The following is a 20,651-nucleotide window of genomic DNA, read 5'->3' as shown; positions in this document are numbered from 1 at the left end:
AGTAGCTAAATTCAGCCCTCCAGGAGAAGGAGGAGAAAGAAAACAAGCAAACTCACACCTGGTTCACCCCCTCCCTGGGGAATAATAGGATTCCTTAATACAGGATGTCACTGTGCTTGCCACACTTTACAAGCGAGTACCTCAGAACGAGGCCGCGGGCCTCACTGGGTAGGCATCTGAGGTTTTAGAACTGGTGAAATGATACATTCAGGGCAGGCACATTTGCAACCTGAAGGTGTGGATGGCAGGCTCTGGGTGCCAAAACCCAACCACACTGTGGTTCAGGTGGAGCCAGAGAGGAGGCAGGAGGTGTTTCGGTGACGTGACAGGTATTGATAATGTGCATAATTGATGTGCTTTTCTAAAGCCGGGGGGTCTCCCTGTTGGAGAGGATAGTGGGGTAACTCAAGCCCTCTTTCTCTGTTTTCAGGTTTCCTGAAAACATTAAGGGCCCCTAGACAGGGTGGAAGATATGATCCAGACAGGCAGCCAGGAAAAGAATGAGAGAATCAGGGCAGCTGGGGGATCTTAACAAAGCCCAAGCTAAGTTAGTGGTCAGAGGACTCCAACGCAGAGAGGGAAATGAAAAAATCCTGCTGCAGAGAGCACAGGTCAGCCCGTGGAGGATAGATATTCACAGGACATGTCATTGTGTTGTGGGCAAAGCCTGGCACGTTTCAGGCTCTCTCTTCACGTAGGAAGGATGATCAGCAAAGGGGAAGGAATGCTAACGGCAGGGACAGGATCGGGGTTCTAACTGCTTGAAATGACCGAGATACGAAACTGAACAGATACACGTCAAGCCAGGCCTGTCTGTCCACACAATTGATGGCAAAGGAGCAGCTTATCAGAAAGCTGGCTTGGCATCTGCTCAGGCGATAAAGACCCAGGGGGTTAGAGGGGAGTTAAGGTCATTCTGAAATTGGGGTGACCTGGTGGAGAGAATCAAAAGGAAACGAGAGCACACAAACCAGCAGTAGTCTGTGCTCATTGGTAAGAACGGTGAGAGTCCTACTGTTACCTGTCTACACGGATTACGTCCCACGTATTGGAGCTGGGTCTGGTGAAACGTCACAGAGAATCTTGAGAAGCAAGAATGATTTCAGAGACCAGACCACTTTATACTTAGACCCGGCATGTGTGGGGTGCCTGCTCCATGCTGGCGGGAGGGAGTCTGATAAACGTGCCAGACTTTAGGGTCCAATAAATAGGTCTTTTTAGGAGTGACTGAAGAAGGCAGAGATGTTCAGCTTGAAAATGAGATGATTTAGGGAAATGCGTTAAATGCCTAACAGCAGTTTGAGAGCTGCCATCCCATAGAAGAAGGAGTCATTGCATTATCTTTTGCTTTAGAGAATAGCACGAAAGCCAGTAAGTGGACTTACGGGAAGGCCATATTTGATTATAAAGAATATATTTTAAAATATCCCAATGTTGAGACTTTCTCCTAATAGGTCTATTGGGGTTAGATTATGGGATGATTTATAGAGGAGTGGAGTCCGTCTGTCGTAACACTTACGACAGAGGTTTCCTCTGTACCTTTCAGGAATATTCTGGAAGAGGTTGTCATACTGGATTAGACTACATGTAAGACCCTTTCGTTGGGGAGAGAGGTAGGGAGGAAATAACCTAAAGGAGACTCTGCAATGGGATGTGAGGTGAGGCAATAGCTTAGTTTTGAAATATGTACAATTGGAATAAAACAATCAAATGGACTGGAAAGAAGAATTCTTCCATCATTTGGGGAAAATGTATTCTCAAAGTTTGTCTAGAATGTCAAACAGTGCTGTCCATATGCTGGAAGTTAAATTAAACCCTGCATGCCCAGTAAGCTACTGTCCTGTTGTTTAATTTAAAATGAGTTTTTATTGTTTGCCTGAATTTAATTGTTTACTTTTTCTTGAGATGATGGATGGGGAATTATATCTCATTCTACACTCCTCTTGAAGTTCATTTGACTAGAACATTCTCATGGACCATTTTCTCATTGGCTAGCACTGAATACAATTGCCCTAGGGCTTTGCAAGCAAGTCCACTGTCAATTTTCTCTGTAAGAGGGAAACAACTCTGTGGCAGAATCCCAAGGGATGTTTGCTTCTCAAACTTTACTGTGTAAATGAATCTCCTAGAAAACTTTATAAAATGCAGATTCTGCAGTCGGCAGTGTAAGACAGGGCTGAGACTCTGCGTTTCCAGTAAGTTCCCAGGTGCTGCCTGCTGATACTGCTGGCCTGGAGGTACCAAGAGATCCTTTTTGTACCGTGCCACCAGAAAATATGCAAAATATTGGAACTCCTGAGTTAGAAAGTATGTATACAGTGTGATGGATTGTGGGGTGTGTGTGAGTGAGAGATGGGGCAGTAACAGAGGAAAGCTGATAGGATGTGGAGTGTCACAGAATAAGGAGGCAATTTGCTTTGCTCCTTAAGAAATCCTGTATCTCTGCCTCTAGGGATCCCCATGTGTCTGTGCCTGGCCAGGGCTGTGACTCAGTAATGCTCCCTTTGTCTGTCAAATGAACATACTTGGAACATAGCCAGTAAACGTCTAGCGGATATCTGTATCTTTTGTTCACTTCCATCATTTTCTTTATTATAACTGGGTCCCACTTCACTAGACGTGATAAAACTGAATTTTGTTTCTGGGAAAACAGAATCCAAACCAGACAGCCAAAAAGCATCTGCCTTCCCTTCTCTCAGCGCAGCCAGACTGACTCCCTCCAAGGCCTTCTACCTGCTTTTTTTAAAAAATTGAAGTATGGTTGATGTACAATGTTGTGTTACTTTAAGGTGTATAGCAAAGTGATTCAGTTATACATATATACATATATATTCTTTTTCAGATTCTTTTCCATTATAGGTTACCAGAAGATATTGAATATAGTTCCCTGTGCTCTACAGCAGGTCCTTATTGTTTATCTATTTATATACAGTAGTTTGCATCTGTTAATCCCATACTCCTAATTTATCCCCTCTCCCGCACTTTCCCCTTTGGTAACCACAAGTTTCTTTTCAAAGTCTGCGAGTCTGTTTCTGTTTTGTAAATAAGTTCATTTGTATCATTTTTTTAGATTCTACATGTAAGTGATGTCATATGATATTTGTCTTTCTCTACCTGACTTACTTCACATAGAATGATAATCTCCAGGTCCATCCATGTTGCTGCAAATGGCATTATTCCGTTCCATTTTTTTTTATTTTTATTTTTTTTGGTAGGCGGGCCTCTCACCGTTGTGGCCTCTCCCGTTGTGGAGCACAGGCTCTGGACGTGCAGACTCAGCGGCCATGGCTCACGGGCGCAGCCGCTCCGTGGCATGTGGGATCTTCCCGGACCGGGGCATGAACCCGTGTCCCCTACATCGGCAGGTGGACTCTCAACCACTGCACCACCAGGGAAGCCCTATTCCATTCTTTTTTATGGCTGAGTAATATTCCGTTATAAATGTACTACATCTTCTTTACCCATTCCTCTGTCGATGGACATTTAGTTTGCTTCCATGTCCTGGGTATTGTAAATAGTTGCTGCAGTGAACATTGGGGTGCATACATCTTTTCAAAGTATGGTTTTCTCTGGATGTATGCCCAGGAGTGGGATTGCTGGATCATACGGTAGCTCTATTTTTAGTTTTGTAAGGAACCTTCATTACTGTTCTCCATAATGGTTGTACCAATTTACATTCCCACCAACAGTGTAGGAGAGTTCCCTTTTCTCCACACTCTCTCCAGCATTTATTGTTTGTAGACTTTTTGATGATGGCCATTCTGACCAGTGTGAGGTGATACCTTATTGTAGTTTTGATTTGCATTTCTCTGATAACTAGCAGTGTCGAGCATCTTTTCATGTGCTTTTTGGCCATCTTTATGTCTTCTTTGGAGAAATGTCTATTTAGATCTTCCAGCCCTTTTTTAATTGGGTTATTTGTTTTTTTGATATTGAGCTGTATGAGCTGTTTGCATGTTTTGGTGATTAATTCCTTGTCAGTTGCTTCGTTTGCAGATGTTTTCTCCCATTCTGTGGGTTGTCTTTTCATTTTGTTTATGGTTTCCTTTGCTGTGCAAAAGCTTCAGAGTCCCAAGTTCTTAAAAACCAACTTATACTACCTCTAAGTATACAGAATAGTGTCTGTAAATTTTTTTTTTTTTTCCGGCCACACCGCATGGCTTGTGGGATCTTAGTTCCCTAACCAGGGATGGAACCCAGGCCCTCGGGAGTAAAAGCACAGAGTCCTAACCATTGGACCAACAGGGAATTCCCGGTATCGGTCAATTTTTGAATTGCAGAATCTGCTTTGATTATTCTTAGGGCTTTCCAAATTGCCTGATAAAATATTACTTGTTTGAGTCTAGAACTATTTTTTTTTCTTCAAATTGTTAAAAAAGGCAACTTCTCTGTGTGCATTGAGAAAATCATGAAATCGAATCTTAGCTCAGTGTGGTGTCTGGACATATCATGGTTTAGAGGCAAAGAAGTAACGTGAAAGTATATCAGTTAGATTGTAGACTTGGAAAGCTCAAGAGAAGTCCTCTTCCAAGAGCTGTAGGGACTTCAGGATTTGAAATGCAGTCTCTGTTGTGTAATATCCTGCACAAAATGTGACTTTAAACCCCTGGCAGCAAACACAGCGTGGCAAAGAGAGATGATTTGGGGATATACAGGAGACTTGGGATGAAAATCCTCAAATAAGCTCTTTTAACAAAATGTACTCTGTGGGCTTCCCTGGTGGTGTAGTGGTTAAGAATCCACATGCCAGTGCAGGGGACACGGGTTCGATCCCTGGTCTGGGAAGATTCCACATGCTGTGGAGCAACTAAGCCCGTGCGCCATAACTACTGAACCTGCACTCTAGAGCCCACGAGACACAACTACTGAGCCTGCGTGCCACAGCTACTGAAGCCCACATGCATAGAGCCCGTGCTCCGCAACAAGAGAAGCCATTGCAATGAGAAGCCCGTGCATCACAGCAAAGAGTAGCCCCCACTCACCACAACTAGAGAAAGCCTGCATGCAGCAACAAAGACCGAATGCAGCCAAAAATAAATAAATAAATAAATAAAATTTATTTTAAAAAATGTACTTTGTGTAGTCTCTTTGGAAATAATAGGGTTTTGGGACTGAATGTAAGAGTGCTTTTAATATTGTGAATTTCCTGTCTTCCCAATATCAAATCATTCTTTAAATATAAATTATATCATCAGAAAAGCAGCCACCTGTCAGTGGATCTGTTTGTACAGTAGATGAGCGAGCACAGTGACATCTGGAGACTAAGAAACACTGAACAGGTGTAAAGGACCAGGCAAGATGAGGCTGTCGATGTATAGAGCTTTTTTATCTGGTATGGCAGGTTCCCCCCTTTTGCCTTACTGTGCTGTTTGGTTGGGATCTGTAATTCATGTTGACTAGAAATAGCTGTAGTTGGCCTCAGTGCCTGAACTGTTTTTCAAAGGAATGCATTTAAAATATCCCCATTACAGTAAGGTTTGCTGAGGATTGTTGGTATATATATTCCTTACGGAGGCCTTTAGCTTTGTCACATACTTTCTCTATATCTACTGAATTGATCATACAGTTTTTTCTCATTTAAATTATTAATGTGGTCAACGATAGGAGTTGTTTTCTTTGCATATTTGTTTTTAATTTAAAATAATACTTTTTATTTTACATCCTTGACTGGATTTGGGTTGCTGCCATTTTTATTTATTATTCGTTTTTTTTTTTTTTTTTTTTTTTTTGCGGTACGCGGGCCTCTCACTGTTGTGGCCTCTCCCGTTGCGGAGCACAGGCTCCGGACGCGCAGGCTCAGCGGCCATGGCTCACGGGCCCAGCCGCTCCGCGGCACGCGGGATCCTCCCGGGCCAGGGCACGAACCCGCGTCCCCTGCATCGGCAGGCGGACTCTCAACCACTGCGCCACTAGGGAAGCCCTCGTTTTTTTAAATCATGGTACATGAGTGAGATTGTTCTGTAATTTTCTTATATTCTTTTTGTCTGCTTTTGGTTGTCCTATTTTCAGAGAACGCTTTTCCTGTTCACTGAGTTTGTGTGACACTGAAGTAACCTACTTCTTGAAAGTTCGGTGGCTCTCAGCTTCATCTAGGACAGGTGTGTGTTTGGGGCTTCGAGGGGAACACTGTTGCTCAAATGTTTTTGGAGACTTCTTCCCCCAATTTTTACTGGAAGAAAATTAACCTTTCTGAAAAGTTGTAAGAATGGAACAGTGAGCCCCTGTATACCCTCTCCCTTTCTATCTATTTACCATGTGTTAACATTTTACCACCTTCTCATTTCTGTGTGTGTGGGGAGGCACTGGGGGTGGGTGTATTACAGTCCACATTCAAATTTCCCCAAAGCAGTGGGGTTTCTGCTGTTCCAGTCAAGGACCACGCATGGCATTTGGTTATTTTGCCTCTTCAGTGTGTTTCTTTTTTTGTGTGACTCTGACTTGAAACAGGTGGGCCATTAATTTTATAGCGGCACATTCTGGATTTATCTGATGGTTCCCACTTGTTTAGACTATGATTAAACATTTTTGTAAGATTTCCACTGGCATTTTTACTGTAGGAAGTTTTTTTAGGGGGTTGACAGTTCCACAAAAATCAAATTCTGACACGTGTATTCAGTCACTGATACTAAGAAATTTGACAGTAAAAGGCTTAAAGATAAAAAACTTAGGGTTATACTGTGGAAGATTTTTAACTACTCAATTTCTTTAATGTTTGTAAGATTATTCAGGTTTTTCTTGGGTCAGTTTTAGTAAGTTACACATATAAACTTTTAGTACTTTGACCAATATTGTTTTACGTTTTCAAACTTACTGGAAAAGTTTTTCAGATCCCTTGAGTCTTGGCTGTGCCCATGATTCTGTCTCCTCCGGGCCTTTGCCCTTGGCTATATATCAGTCTCACCGAGGTTTACGTGTTGTGTTGATCATGATACAACCCATTCAGCGTGTTGTTGATTCTCCCTCTTGTAACTTTGTTTTCTATTCCACTGATTTCAACTTTTATCTTTACTCTCTCTTTCCTTCTGTTTTCTTTGGTTGTGTAATCTTGTCCTTTTTCTAAATGCTCATATTGAAGCCTCTGTTGGCCAAAGATCCTGGGAGCTGCCGTCAGCATCCCTCTTGAATGACACTGCCCCTCCAACTCACCACTAACTGCCACACCAGCCTCCTCTGCAAGGACCGCAGCTCGCTGTACACACAGGCTTCCATCTGCACGTCTAGGAAATGGGACCTGATTCAGATCTAGCAGTGTGGCTGCAGGGGTTCAGAATAATCCACGTGAAACCCAGTGTTTGGCATTTAGTAGGTTCTCAATAAATGAATGCTGTGCTTTTAAATATTACAATTAACTTGACTTAATGACTTGAGACAGGAAATTCTCCTTTCCCACCAGCGTATCTCTCTTGAGCACAGTTTACTTCTTTGGATCTCAGCCTGTTGCTTTAGATGAACATGTTGGCGTGTGAAAATCTCTGTGGTTAGTGTGTCACTGCCAACTTCAAGCATCTCTGTGGTTGTCTTGCAGTGTTCACCAACGCACTGAGGTGTACAGAAAATGAGCATCTGTATCCCTTTCTGTGTCTTGGATAAATTACTATCTTCGTAAATTTTTGCCCAAACTCTTCATTGAGTGGAGGAATTGCAGAACTAATTCAAATATTAAAGTAGGATCCCATCTGTCAAATTCAGCTCTGTTACTTTGGTTTTTATCAAGATGCATTAACCAACCCACATAGGCATTTTTACTCTTGGACTTAATTTAATGTCCTTTTTACTATGTGATTTTTTGAAAAAAAAAAAAAAAGAATTATAGAGTTTCAGTTTTAAGTTCCTTTTGGTAATCAGTGTTGGATTTGGGCCTCACAGAGGACTTGAAAGAGCCTGGGAGCTACATGTTTCCATTGTGTTGCATGTATGTGCCCACCTGTGTGTGTGTGATTAGGCAACTTCTTTACTTTTTTTTTTTTTCCTTATTTACTTTTAAGTCATTCTGGAGGAACCTATACCAAGGAATTTCCCCTTGAGGTTTTCTGCCAGTTTGTGTTTTGTTTTTTTTTAATGGTGTACTAACATTTCTCTTTGACATTTGTCCTTAAAAACTATTTATTTATCAAGATTCTGACATTTGCAAATGGCTCCTTATTTGCAAGTCAGTTTGGCTCCTCTATGTGGGACACATTTGGTTGGAAAATTTTGGAATTATTAAACGGGCCTTTGGTTCATTGCTAGGGAGACACCTTGGTGGCGTGGAAGGAACAAGGGCTCTGGAGCCACTCAGACCTGTGGGAAACAGGCTCCTCTCAGTTTCTTTCTTTCTTTTTTCCCCTCTTTCTTCCCTTCCCTTCCCTCTCTCTCTCTCTCACACTCCCCCTTCTGCCTCTCATCCCCCCCCACTTCGCCTTTCTCTCTCTCTCCCTTTCCCTTCCTACCTCCCTCCCTCTCTCCCTCCCTCCCCGCCCCTCTCCTTCCCTCCCCGCCTCCCTTCATCCCTCCCTTCCTTCCTCAGTAGCCTCCTCTATAAACCAGGGCAATGAACAGAACCTGACTTGGCTGTTGAAGAAATAAAGTGAGATGCTGCTGATACAGTGAATGATCTTTCCCCAGTTCGATGAAGCCCATGATAGGGGAGTTATCTCTGGTGTCCTTAAGAGAGTTCAGAGGAGAATTTCCCATCCTTTTCCACTGCAGAGCTCACCTCACACATGATAGAATCCACCCTTGTCCACCAATGATGGAGGGTCCGTCATTGGCACCCGTATCCTTCCTTACTAACTTCCCAGAGAAACAGATGAGTCTGGAAATCTCTGCTCTAGGAAATCCTGGCAGAGAGGCTAGGGCTTGATGCCTTCACTCTGCCCAGGGCTCTCTGGTTTTATGTGTGTGCCCTGTACTTCTGGGACGTTTGGTGAAGCCTGTGGATCTCTTCACAGTGATGTCTTCAAATGCATAAAATAGTATACACAGGAGTTCAAAGAAGATCACACATAGTGTAATACAATTATCAAATATTTAAAAATATAAATTTGTGATATAGTAATATTTACTTCTATAGTAATGGTTTAAATAACAAGATCTAGCATCAGATTGAACAAATTGAAATGGCTAAGTGATGAATATAAAGGATTCACCAAGGCCTCTGCAACACATGTAAAGCGGCATGAAAATATCAGTGGTTTCTCTTGGTGACAAAGTCATAGGTGTCGCTAATGCTGGGAAATGTGAAATTTTAGTTAAAGGTTAGAGAAAATAAAAAGATGCCATTTTGCCCGTTTAAATTTACAGACTCGCAGAAGTCTATCTCTGGAGCCCAGGCTAAGAAAGTCTGCTGTTAACAGTGGAGAGCTGCATGTGTATGAACCCTGGGTTTGTAATGCCCCCCAGAACTCTGTGTGGCTCAGTGTTACATAACAAGGGAGTGCCATGTGAACATCACCGTTTGGGCACTGGTTACCTGTGTGCCCAAGAAACAATTCATGGAGGGTTCCACATCTTGAGTGCCCTACATTCTAGGTCCTGCGAAAGATTTTAGGGTTCTTCCTTGTGTAAGACTTTTCCTTCCCAGGCAGGGAAAAGATGCATATTTGCAAGAACACTAGTCCACTCTGGTTCTTAGTTAAGAGCCAAGGGGAACAGTCTGCACACCCGACACGTTGTCTGAGAACTGCCCATAGTTCAGCGTTAAACCTTAGTGGACGGCCGTGAAATCACTTAGTCCAGCCCCCAGTGAAGAAAACCACTTTATCAAATTGAGAGCTTGTATGAAGTCATTCTTAATCAGCTCCCACTGATGTGAAGTTTAGAGACAGTATGGCACGGGGTTAAGAGCGGGGGTCTCTAATCAAACAGAGCTTGAGAAATTATTTAAACTGTCTGACCCTTAGCTTCCCTATCTGAAAAATTGGGTTTATAATAATAGCAGTATCTACCTCATAGGGTTTTTCTTTCAATTAAATATAAATATTATATAAAACTCTTGGCACACAGAGAAGTACATAATTTGTATTCGATAATTATGAGTTTCTGTGTAACTGGGGTTGGCAAAAAGAAATACTTCCTGCTGGTCTCTGAGTAAAGGAGAAGCTAGCTTGTACCTACTATAGCTATAGCTGTTGGTTTTTCTAGGAGCAGCTCAAGGGTTAACTCTGAGAGCGTGTGGGTGGCTTCGGTTTAGATAAAGCCACATCCCAAAGCTTCCTTTCAGCGAGATTTGCTATTGTTAGGGTTTTTCACCACCGCTTTGAAGTTTCAAGATTGACAGATGATAATAGATAATTCCTGCCTCACCACATTTTTACCTGTAGGTTTTCAAAAAGAAATCAAAGGGAATTTGAGGGGAAAGTAACACTTTGGTTTCTGACATTGAAGGGGGGATTTCTAGAGTCTTCTTCAATTAATAAATTAAAGGAGATTTCTGTTTTTGTGTTTCCTTTAGCCTGAAGAAGACTAGAAGTCAGCAAGGAAGACCCTTTTACATATATGGACAGGAATTAGAGACTAAAATTATCAGGGATACATGAACAGTTCATTTGGATGTTTTACACCCTTTAATGAATTGGAGACATGGCTGAGTAATTATGCAGTTAATATTTAAAATTTTTTCGTTGTGTTGTTTTCTCATATGTAAAAGAATATTCACATTGGACCAGAATGAAGCCTCTCCAAATTCTGCCAATGCATTGCAGGTTGTTAAAATAACACCAGTAGAAGAGGGGCTAGTAAACTTTTTCTGTAAAGGGCCAGGTAGTAAATATTTTAGGCTTTCTGGGCCAGATATGATCTCTGTTGTATGAACTACTTAGTTTCTTTTTGTATTTAAACGACCCTTTAAAAATGAAAAATTCACAGCTCTTGAGGCTGTACAGGAGCAGCCTGTGGGCCCTGGGGCCATAGTTTGCCAACCCCTGCTGTAGAGCATAAAGAAAGGAAGGGATTTTTTTTTTTTAATTGAAGTATAGTTGATGTACAATGTTGTGTTAATTTCTGCTATATAGAAAAGTGATTGTTATACATACATATATATATATATATATATATACACACATTCTTTTTTTTCATATTCTTTTCCATTATGGTTTATCACAGGATATTGAATATAGTTCTCTGTGCTGTAGAGACCCTGTTGTTTATCCATTCTATATATAAAAGCTTACATCTGCTAACCCCAGCCTCCCACTCCATCCCTCCCCCCTTGGCAATGTCCTCTATGTCCGTGATTCTGTTTCTGTTTCACAGATAGGTTCATTTGTGTCATATTTTAGATACCACATGTAAGTGATATCACATGGTATTTGTCTATCTCTTTCTGACTTCACTTAGTATGATAATCTCTAGGTTCATCCATTTTCTGCAAATGGCATTATTTCATTCTTTTTATGGCTGAGTAGTATTCCATCATTGTATATATGTACCACATCTTCTTTATCCAAGAATGGGAGGGATATTGTCCCACATAAGTAATCATTCATTCAGCTTCTACAGGAAACATTTGCTGAGTACCTAAGTGCCCCGCCCTGAGTCAGCTGCTGGGTAGAGCCTGGTGATCAATACGTGTGGATTTACCCTTGTAGAGCTTACTTTTTCATGGGAGGAACAAGCAATCAGAGAATCAAACCCATTTATTTATAAGACATTTTATGTTGTTAAAGACAAGTGTCCACCTGAAGAAAACACGCCCATTGGATAGTCCAGATAGTAGAGGTGGAGTTATAGGAGGGGAACCTTACTTTCTGCTGCATCTCAATATCATGTCATCTGTCCCCTCAATCTTGATCTCCAGGTTCATTCTTTGTTGGACAAGAGAGACCATCCATACTTCTGCACAAGACCTTCTGTTTCACTTGTAGTTCTAATCTTTCTTGTAATCACTTTGTCCCACCACACTGAAGCCTCTAGTCCCACCTGCCTTGGGTCCCACTCAAGCCTGACAGTGTAAGAACTTAGGTTTTCAAGATTCAATCACCAAATTGTTTCCTTCTTCCTATTCTTTAAAATTTTATTGAAGTATAGTTGATTTACAATGTTGTGCTAATTTCTTCTGTACAGCAAAGTGACTCAGTTATACAGACATATATATTCTTTTTTCATATTCTTTTCCATTGTAGTTTGACACAGGATATTGAATATATACTTCCTTGTGCTATATAGTAGGACCTTGTTGTTTATCCATCCTATATATAATAGTTTGCCTCTGCTAATCCCAAACTCCCATTCCTTCCTGCCCCTCCCCACCTTGGCAAGTCTGTTGTCTATATCTGTGAGTCTGTTTTTGTTTCGTAGATATGTTGATTTGTATCGTATTTTAGATTCCACATATAAGTGATATATGGTATTTGTCTTTCTGTGTCTGACTTACTTCACTTAGTGTGATAATCTCTAGGTCTATCCATGTTGCTGAAAAATGGCATTATTTTATTCTTTTTGATGGCTAATATTCCATTGTGTGTGAGACACACACTACATCATCTTTATCCATTCATCTGTTGATGGACATTTAGGTTGTTTCCATGTCTTGGCTATTGTAAATAGTGCTGCTATGTACATAGGGGTGCATATATCTTTTTGAATTATACTTTTGTTAGAGTATATGCCCAGGAATGGGATTGTTGGATCATATGGTGACTCTAGTTTTAGTTTTTTGAGGAAGCTCCATACTGTTTTCCATAGTGGCTGCACCAATTTACATTCCCACCAACAGTGTAACAGGGTTCCCTTTTTTCTGCACCCTCTCCAGCATTTGTTAATTGTAGACTTTTTAATGATGGGCATTCTGACTGGTATGAGGTGGTACCTCACTGTAGTTTTAATTTGCATTTCTCTAAAAATTAGCAGTGTTGAGCATCTTTTCATGTGCCAGTTGGCCATCTGTATGTCTTCTCTGGAGAAATGTCTATTTAGGTCTTGTGCCCATTTTTTGATTGGGTTTTTTTTGTTGTTGTTGTTGAGTTGTATGAGCTGTTTGTATATTTTGGAAATTAAGCCCTTGTCAGTCACATCTTTGCAGATATTTTCTCCCATTCTGTAGGTTTTCTTTTTGTTTTGTTTATGGTTTCCTTTGCTGTGCAAAAGCTTGTAAGTTTGATTAGGTCCCATTTGTTTATTTTTGTTTTTATTTCTATTGCCTTGAGAGATTGACCTAAGAAAACATTGGTACAATTTATGTCAAAGAATTTTTTGCCTATGATCTCTTCTAGGAGTTTTATGGTGTCATGTCTTATGTTTCAGTCTTTAAGCCACTTCGAGTTTATTTCTGTGTATGGTGAGAGTGTGTGTTCTAACTTCATTGATTTACATGCAGCTGTCTAACATTCTCAGCACCACTTGCTGAAGAGACTATCTTTTTCCCATTTTATATTCTTGCCTCCTTTGTTGAAGATTAATTGACTGTAGGTGTGTGAGTTTTCTTCTGGGCACTCTATTCTGTTCCATTGATCTGTATGTCTCTTTTTGTGCCAATACCATGCTGTTTTGATTACTGTAGCTTTGTAGTATTGTCTGAAGTCTGGGAAGGTTATGCCTCCTGCTTTGTTTTCCTAAGGTTTGCTTTGGCTTGGTCTTTTATGGTTCCATATAAATTTTAGGATTTTTTGTTCTAGTTCTGTGAAAATGTCAGGGGTAATTTGATGGGGATCACATTAAATTGCTTTGGGTAGTACTGCCATTTTAATAGTATTAATTCTTCCAATCCAAGAGCATGAGATATCTTCCATTTCTTTGAATCATCTTTAATTTCTTTTATTAATGTTTTGTAGTTCTCAGCATATTAAGTCTTTCACCTCTGTGGTGAAGTTTATTTATTTTTTTTGATGTGCTTTTTAAAGGGATTGTTTATTTACATTCACCTTCTGATATTTCACTATTAGTATAAAGAAATGTAACCAATTTCTGTATGTTAATCTTGTATCCTGCTACCTTGTCGAATTTGTCTATTTTTTTTAATACATTCATGTATCTTCCTCAAAAATAGTGATTTTTTTTCCCCCTTTTGGTTGCTGAAATCCTGATGTTTGGGGGTACTTTTCATGTTTTTAGTGGCATCAAATAGATGTAAGACCTAAGGCTTTCATCTAGAATAGTCAGTGGAAGTTGGCACTTCCACTTAGAACTTCTCTTAAGAATAGGTAGTTAATCATAGTGCCACTTGACATTGTCTTAGTTTCATTTCTCTCTGTGCTTCATTAAGTGAAGGCATCAAATACCATTTAGGTAATGGGTTCCCTTTGAGAGATTATCTCTGTTCTACCTGGACTGTATTCTCATCACTTTTTAAAATACACTGCCAGTAGGTGAATACTGCCAGTTATATAATTATGAATCCGTCCTTGGACATGATGTCTGGTCCCAAACCACCTACCCAAACTTTCCTCTCTATTCCTTTGTGCACAGTTGTCAGTTTGGGACTCCTGCTCTTCCTCAGGTAGATCCTGTATTCTTACTTCTCCACATAACATTCCTTCTGCCATCATTGACTGCTTCCCATCCTTCACTGGCCAGCTCACAGTCCTTACCACTGTGCCATCCCTGTCTCTCTGTCTTTCCCACACTCCAGCATAGATGGGGGCACACATTAGCTTCCATCCCAGACTGCTGGATGTTGCCGGGCAGGTGTAGACACATCCTAACTTCTCTGCTGGGTCATCCCCACTTTGAGGGCTGTCCCATCCCCTAGTAGGACCTCAGTAGTTCTGTGTTTAATGAATGAATCTAGCTTCTGAGCATGAGGACTGCTCCTTAGTGGGCACCTCTGAGAGAAAATGAATGACTGATAAAGTAACAGAATTCTGGCATCCGTTTCCAGTGGAGACAGGCTAGCACAAAGCTCTCCCTGAACTATAACTATGTTTCCCTGACTCTTGCCCACTGAGCATCTCCATCTGCGTTCTTCTTCCCAAGAAGAAAACTATTTAACCAGAGCCAACCAAGGCCAGCTCACGAATCAAAGTTTGAGGAACAAGACATTGTAGTTACTTAGCTGGTGATAAGGGCTCTTCTCCATTCCCCCACAGAGCCTGCCTCACTGGTCCCAGTCAGGAAACTGGCCTGCACTTCCCTTCTATAACTTCTCTCACTAATGTTTCCATTATTGCTACTAAATATCCTGTTCTATGAAGCTATAAATCACATGACACTGAAAAGAGAAACATTACGGGGATATAAGGTAACTGACTTCCAAAGAGACCCTTACCACAGACCAGTAGGCCCAAAGCTGATGTTTCACGGTAGCCTGGGTGTTGAGCAGAACAGGACAAGTTAGAGTTTACAAAAGAGCACAGACTGCGGCAGGACTGTGGCTGTCTCTTTGTTTTCACCAGATACCATATACGTGAGCACTCTGGAGGCAGGAGTTGTCATTTTCTGTATTCCCAAAACCTCCTGCAGTGCTTGGAGCTTAGTGAACACTCAGTAAATGCTTCATCCATTTATTCAACACTTATTAAGGCCCTCATGTGTGCTAAGTGCTGGTTACAGTCATGGAGAAGAAAGGCATCGTCCCTGGCAGCATAGAGCTCTCAGTCTGCTGGGGTGGGGAAAGTAGGGAAAGGCAGATGTGAAACCAATAAATGGAGTCATAGTTATTTAACTCAAATTGTGCTCACTTCTTGCACAGGAAAAATGTGGCATGCTATGAGAATATATAAAATAGAATGTTTCCCTCAATTTCCTTTAGGGAGTGACGTTTAAGCTGAGTTTTGTGGGCGTTTTTTGTGGTTGTTTTTTTTTTTTTTTTTAGCAGAGAAAGATTTATTGCAGGGCCATGCAAGGAGAACAGGTAGCTCATGCCCACCCCCCGCCAAAACCCCAAATCTCCCGAAGGGTTTCAGCGAAGCATTTTTTAAACTGAAGTATAGTTGACTTACAATGTTGTGCTAATTTCTGCTGTCCAGCAAAGTGATTCAGTTATATATATAGGTACATCCTTTTTTTAATATTCTTTTCCATTATGGTTTATCCCAGGAGATTGAATGTAGTTCCCTGTGCTATACAGTAGGACCTTGTTGTTTATTTTATATGTAATGGTTTGCATCTGCCAACCCCAAACTCCCAATCCATCCCTCTCCCACCTCCCCTACCCCTTGGCAACCACAAGCCTGTTCTCTGTGTCTGTGAGTCTGTTTCTGTTTTATAGATAAGTTCATTTGTGCCATATTTTGGATTCCACATGTAAATGATATCATATGGTTCTTGTCTTTATCTTTCTGATTTACTTCACTTAGTATGATCATGTCTAGGTCCATCCATGTTGCTGCAAATGGCATTATTTCATTCTTTTTTTATGGCTGAGTAATATTCCATTGTATATATGTACCACATCTTCTTTATCCATTCCTCTGTCGATGGACATTTAGGTTGTTTTTATGTCCTGGCTATTGTGAATAATGCCAGCAAACCATTTTTAAAGACCAGGCGTGGGAGGGGCATCCCAGGGTATGTGATTAGCTCATGCACAATTCTCTGATTGGTTAATGTTGAGTTTTGATTTCTAAGATGAGTTTTGAGGGAAGAGTAGGAGATACTGACTAGATGGCCAGAGGCAGGCAAGACTGGACAAATGCACACTAGCATCCATGCCTGTAATAAAAACTCACCATATGCTGTCCACAGAAACTATGCTGAAGGTAAAACCTACGATGCTTGGGGTGTGGACCACTTCCTTCCAGTGCACACCTGCTGACCCAGCTCCTTCTCTCCTTTGTTTCCACCTTAGAATACGCCACCAACAACCCCGACTTGCTGTTGGTCATCTTCCAAGTGACAGGTGTCAGCCTCCTGCCGCCGCTGGGCATCGCCATTGCTGTCATTGTCACCTTCTACTGCTACCGCGTCCACCGGCAGCAGAAGCTGAGCCCGGCCTGGGACTCGGGCAAGCCGCGCAAGCTGATGGAGTTCAGTGAGCACCTGGCCATCATCCTGGAGGATGACCGCTCCGACATCAGCTCCACCTGCGCCAACAACATCAATCACAACACGGAGTTGCTGCCCATTGAGCTGGACACCCTGGTGGGCAAAGGGCGCTTCGCCGAGGTCTACAAGGCCAAGCTGAGGCAGAACACGTCTGAGCAGTTTGAGACCGTGGCCGTCAAGATCTTCCCCTATGAAGAATATGCCTCCTGGAAGACGGAGAAGGACATCTTCTCGGACATCAACCTCAAGCACGAGAACATCCTACAGTTCCTGACAGCTGAGGAGCGCAAGACGGAGCTGGGCAAGCAGTACTGGCTGATCACCGCCTTCCACGCCAAGGGCAACCTGCAGGAGTACCTGACGCGCCACGTCATCAGCTGGGAGGACCTGCGCAGGCTGGGCGGCTCGCTGGCCCGTGGCATCGCACACCTACACAGCGACCACACGCTGTGCGGCCGACCCAAGATGCCCATCGTGCACAGGGACCTCAAGAGCTCCAACATCCTGGTCAAGGGAGACCTCACCTGCTGCCTCTGTGACTTCGGCCTCTCCCTGCGGCTGGACCCCACTCTGTCTGTGGATGACCTGGCCAACAGCGGGCAGGTAGGGCAGCCCCGGCCCCCTTGGGCCCCTCCCCTTGCTACTGGCACCCCTCCCTCTCATTTCCATCAGCCCTGCACTCTGACACTGGTCCAGGGAATCCAGTTAATCCTGACTGCACCCCGCTCTCGTGCCGGGGTACCTCTGCCAACCAGCAGCATTTCTCTCCCTGGTTCTCCAGATCCTTACCAGCCTAGGACAGGCATTTCTCCCGGAGTCAGTTCTCGTTTCTCTTCCATTTGAACATTATTGTCCTTTGCTTCGAACACTGCTAGTACTGTATTTCTATCCTTTCCCTGTCTTAGGGTTGTACTCAGCCCTTGCTACTCTGTATTCTTGGTCCTTATATTGTTTTTTTTTGGTTTTGGTTTTTTTGGGTTTTTTTTTTTACCATTTTAGAAGGCAGTCTCCTTGAAGTCCAAATCCACATCTATTTGGTCACATCCATCACAAGGCCTTGAACAGGGAAAGTGACCAATAAGTATTTGTAGAGTGAGTGACGGACTGGGTGAAGGAAGAGTTCCTCTTTTGAAGCATCTCACTGATTAAAACTGAAAACTTTTTGGTTAAGGAGCTATTAGATACTAACATTACCATCATTCTTTATGTTTCACACACCGGAAGCTTGGCTGTGGGTTAGAGTGAAGTGTTGAGAGCACCGCTGTTTCCTCTCACCAGGCTGAGGGGAGTGCTTTTGAAGCATCTAGTCACTGCTCAGGCAGCTCTCCGGGTCCATGGCCACACATCAAGTGTAGAGATAAACATGTTGAAACACGGACAGATTACTGTGCCAGGGTAACAGGTCATGCAATGACCTATTAAAAAGAAAAATTTCTTCTAATGCATGCCAGTAAGAAGCATTATTTGGGGTGATATTATCAACTCACTTGACATTCCCTGGATCCTTGGGAAGGTAGGATTTCATTGTTATTTAGTCAGTCTATACAAGCTGCATTATCAAACATTCAAGTGATTTTTTTCCCCCAGAAGCATTTCTTATGTGTTCCTATGTATCGCAGTGTTTTCATACTACCAGTCATCGTTCAAATAAAACTACATAGCATGCCCATCAAAATTATAAAATGAGGGCTTCCCTGGTGGCACAGTGGTTGAGAGTCCGCCTGCCGATGCAGGGGACACGGGTTCGTGCCCCGGTCCGGGAAGATCCCACATGCCGTGGAGCGGCTAGGCCCGTGAGCCATGGCCGCTGAGCCTGCGCGTCCGGAGCCTGTGCCCTGCGACGGGAGAGGCCACAACAGTGAGAGGCCCGCGTACCGCAAAAAAAAAAAAAAAAAAATTAAAATTATAAAATGACCAGGTTTGGGCTCTTAATGGAAATACCTTCATACAATTCAATTTAGCAGAGATTTTATGTAATTATATGACATGCTCGGCACACTAGAATGTGCCATGGGGTAAACAAAGAGTAAGACAGTTCTCAAGTGACAAAAAATTAATGGCAATTATTATTTCACCACAAATCTTGGAGTTACAAGGGTGAAAAAATATTTAATTTGCAAAAACAAAAATCAACATCAAAAGTATCACTGATGTGGTCGCTCAGGTTCTCTGCAAGGATGTTATTGTATACATGATATGATGACATATGTCACGGGGCTAAACAAAGCAGCTCTGGGGTTTGGCATTTCCTTATTGTGGCATTTTTTTCTTTATATTCATTAAAAAAGTTTTTTAATTCATTTATTTATTCATTTATTCAAAAAAATAATTACATAAGCTGTATATTTCTGTGCTGGTCTCGTTACTTTTAAAAGCATTGTGCTTTTTAAAGGTCCACTACCCGTGTAGGGACAAACATCAGCTATATTTTGAAAATAGGTACGGTACGCAGCTGCAATTCAGCGATGGACCTCAATGTCTTTTTCTGCTTTAGGTGGGAACGGCGAGATACATGGCTCCAGAGGTCCTAGAGTCCAGGATGAATCTGGAGAATGTCGAGTCCTTCAAGCAGACAGATGTCTACTCCATGGCCCTGGTGCTCTGGGAGATGACGTCTCGCTGCAGCGCAGTGGGAGGTAGGCATGGACACCGTCGCGGTGCAGTGGTGCCTCACGCGCCTTTGAGCGTGATGTTGTGCTCTTTGCTTCAACATGGTTCCAGGGATACAGAGCGCTCATTGAGATCTGGTAGGACACAGCTATTCCAGAACGATCCGGAATGGTGCTAAAAAGCCTAGGTTTTATAGCTGAAAGCCAGGTTTGGAGCATAAAGCATTTTATCTCCTTTCCTGAAGTTTATAATTACTTTTCTCTTGACGCATCGCACCACAGATATTTACATATCTGGCAAGAGATGAACACTAGTAATATAAGAATTATTTCTTATCAAATGGGTACCATGATTCAGAAAAGTATCTGACTTTTGTTTCTTTTTGTATTTTAAGGTTTTTCAGAATTATATGGTACAGGAACTGGATTTGACTCAAAATTTACTTTTATGGACATAACTTTCCTTTGTTGAACAAAACAAGCAAAATGGTTTGACATATTTGTTTAGGTTTTGAAAAATCTAATGAAGAGAGGTTATTGAGGAATGCAGTATTCTTCAGGGGTACAGGGGGATGTCATCGTTTTAGAGAGCATTGTCCCCTGATCTTCTTGCAGATGGGATTGGCTAATGTCTACATCATTTTATCCTTTTCTGACCCTTCTCTCAGTGGTTTCTGTCAGGGTCTTAGGTCTCACCTTAGAAAATTGATGTATCCCAACCTGGTCCTGGCTAGATGCTAAGTCAAGCCAAGCTAACACCAATTTTAACCCTTTGCTTTGTAATAATGTTAGACACACAGAATCACTGCGTGAGTAGCACAGGGAGTTCCCATATGCTCTTCACCCAGCTTCCCCTTGTGCTAACACCTTACCTAAACCAAGCACAGCTGCAGAAGATTGGACATTGACATTGGTACCATGTCTTTAATTAATCTATAGGACTAACTTGTATTTCCAAGCCCCTAGTAATGGGGCACAGGATCCACTCCAGGATTCCATGTTACCTTAGCGTCCAGGCCACCTCAGTCTCCTTTGATGTGTGATGGTTGCTCAGTCTGTTTCTTTCGTGACCTTGACACTTGGGAAGAATTCAGACCAGGTATTTTATAGACTGTCTCTCACTTTGGGTTTCTCTAATGTTTT

At 42.1% G+C, this 20,651-nt stretch overlaps 1 protein-coding gene across 1 annotated transcript in view; it reads left to right on the top strand.

Annotated features, from left to right (window-relative positions):
* Nucleotides 1-20,651, top strand: part of TGFBR2 (transforming growth factor beta receptor 2) — a 92,117-nt gene that overhangs the window by 51,928 nt on the left and 19,538 nt on the right. Inside the window, exons 4-5 of the mRNA XM_030830033.2 lie at nt 16,703-17,502; nt 19,394-19,535. Coding sequence (XP_030685893.1) covers nt 16,703-17,502; nt 19,394-19,535 — 942 coding nt within the window. The remainder of the gene's footprint in view (nt 1-16,702; nt 17,503-19,393; nt 19,536-20,651) is intronic.

The sequence above is a fragment of the Globicephala melas genome, chromosome 11 (genome assembly GCF_963455315.2).
Source record: "Globicephala melas chromosome 11, mGloMel1.2, whole genome shotgun sequence".
Classification (NCBI taxonomy): Eukaryota; Metazoa; Chordata; class Mammalia; order Artiodactyla; family Delphinidae; genus Globicephala; species Globicephala melas.
The sequence above is the reverse complement of the archived record's forward strand: the minus strand, read 5'-3'. Positions and strand labels throughout refer to the sequence as shown.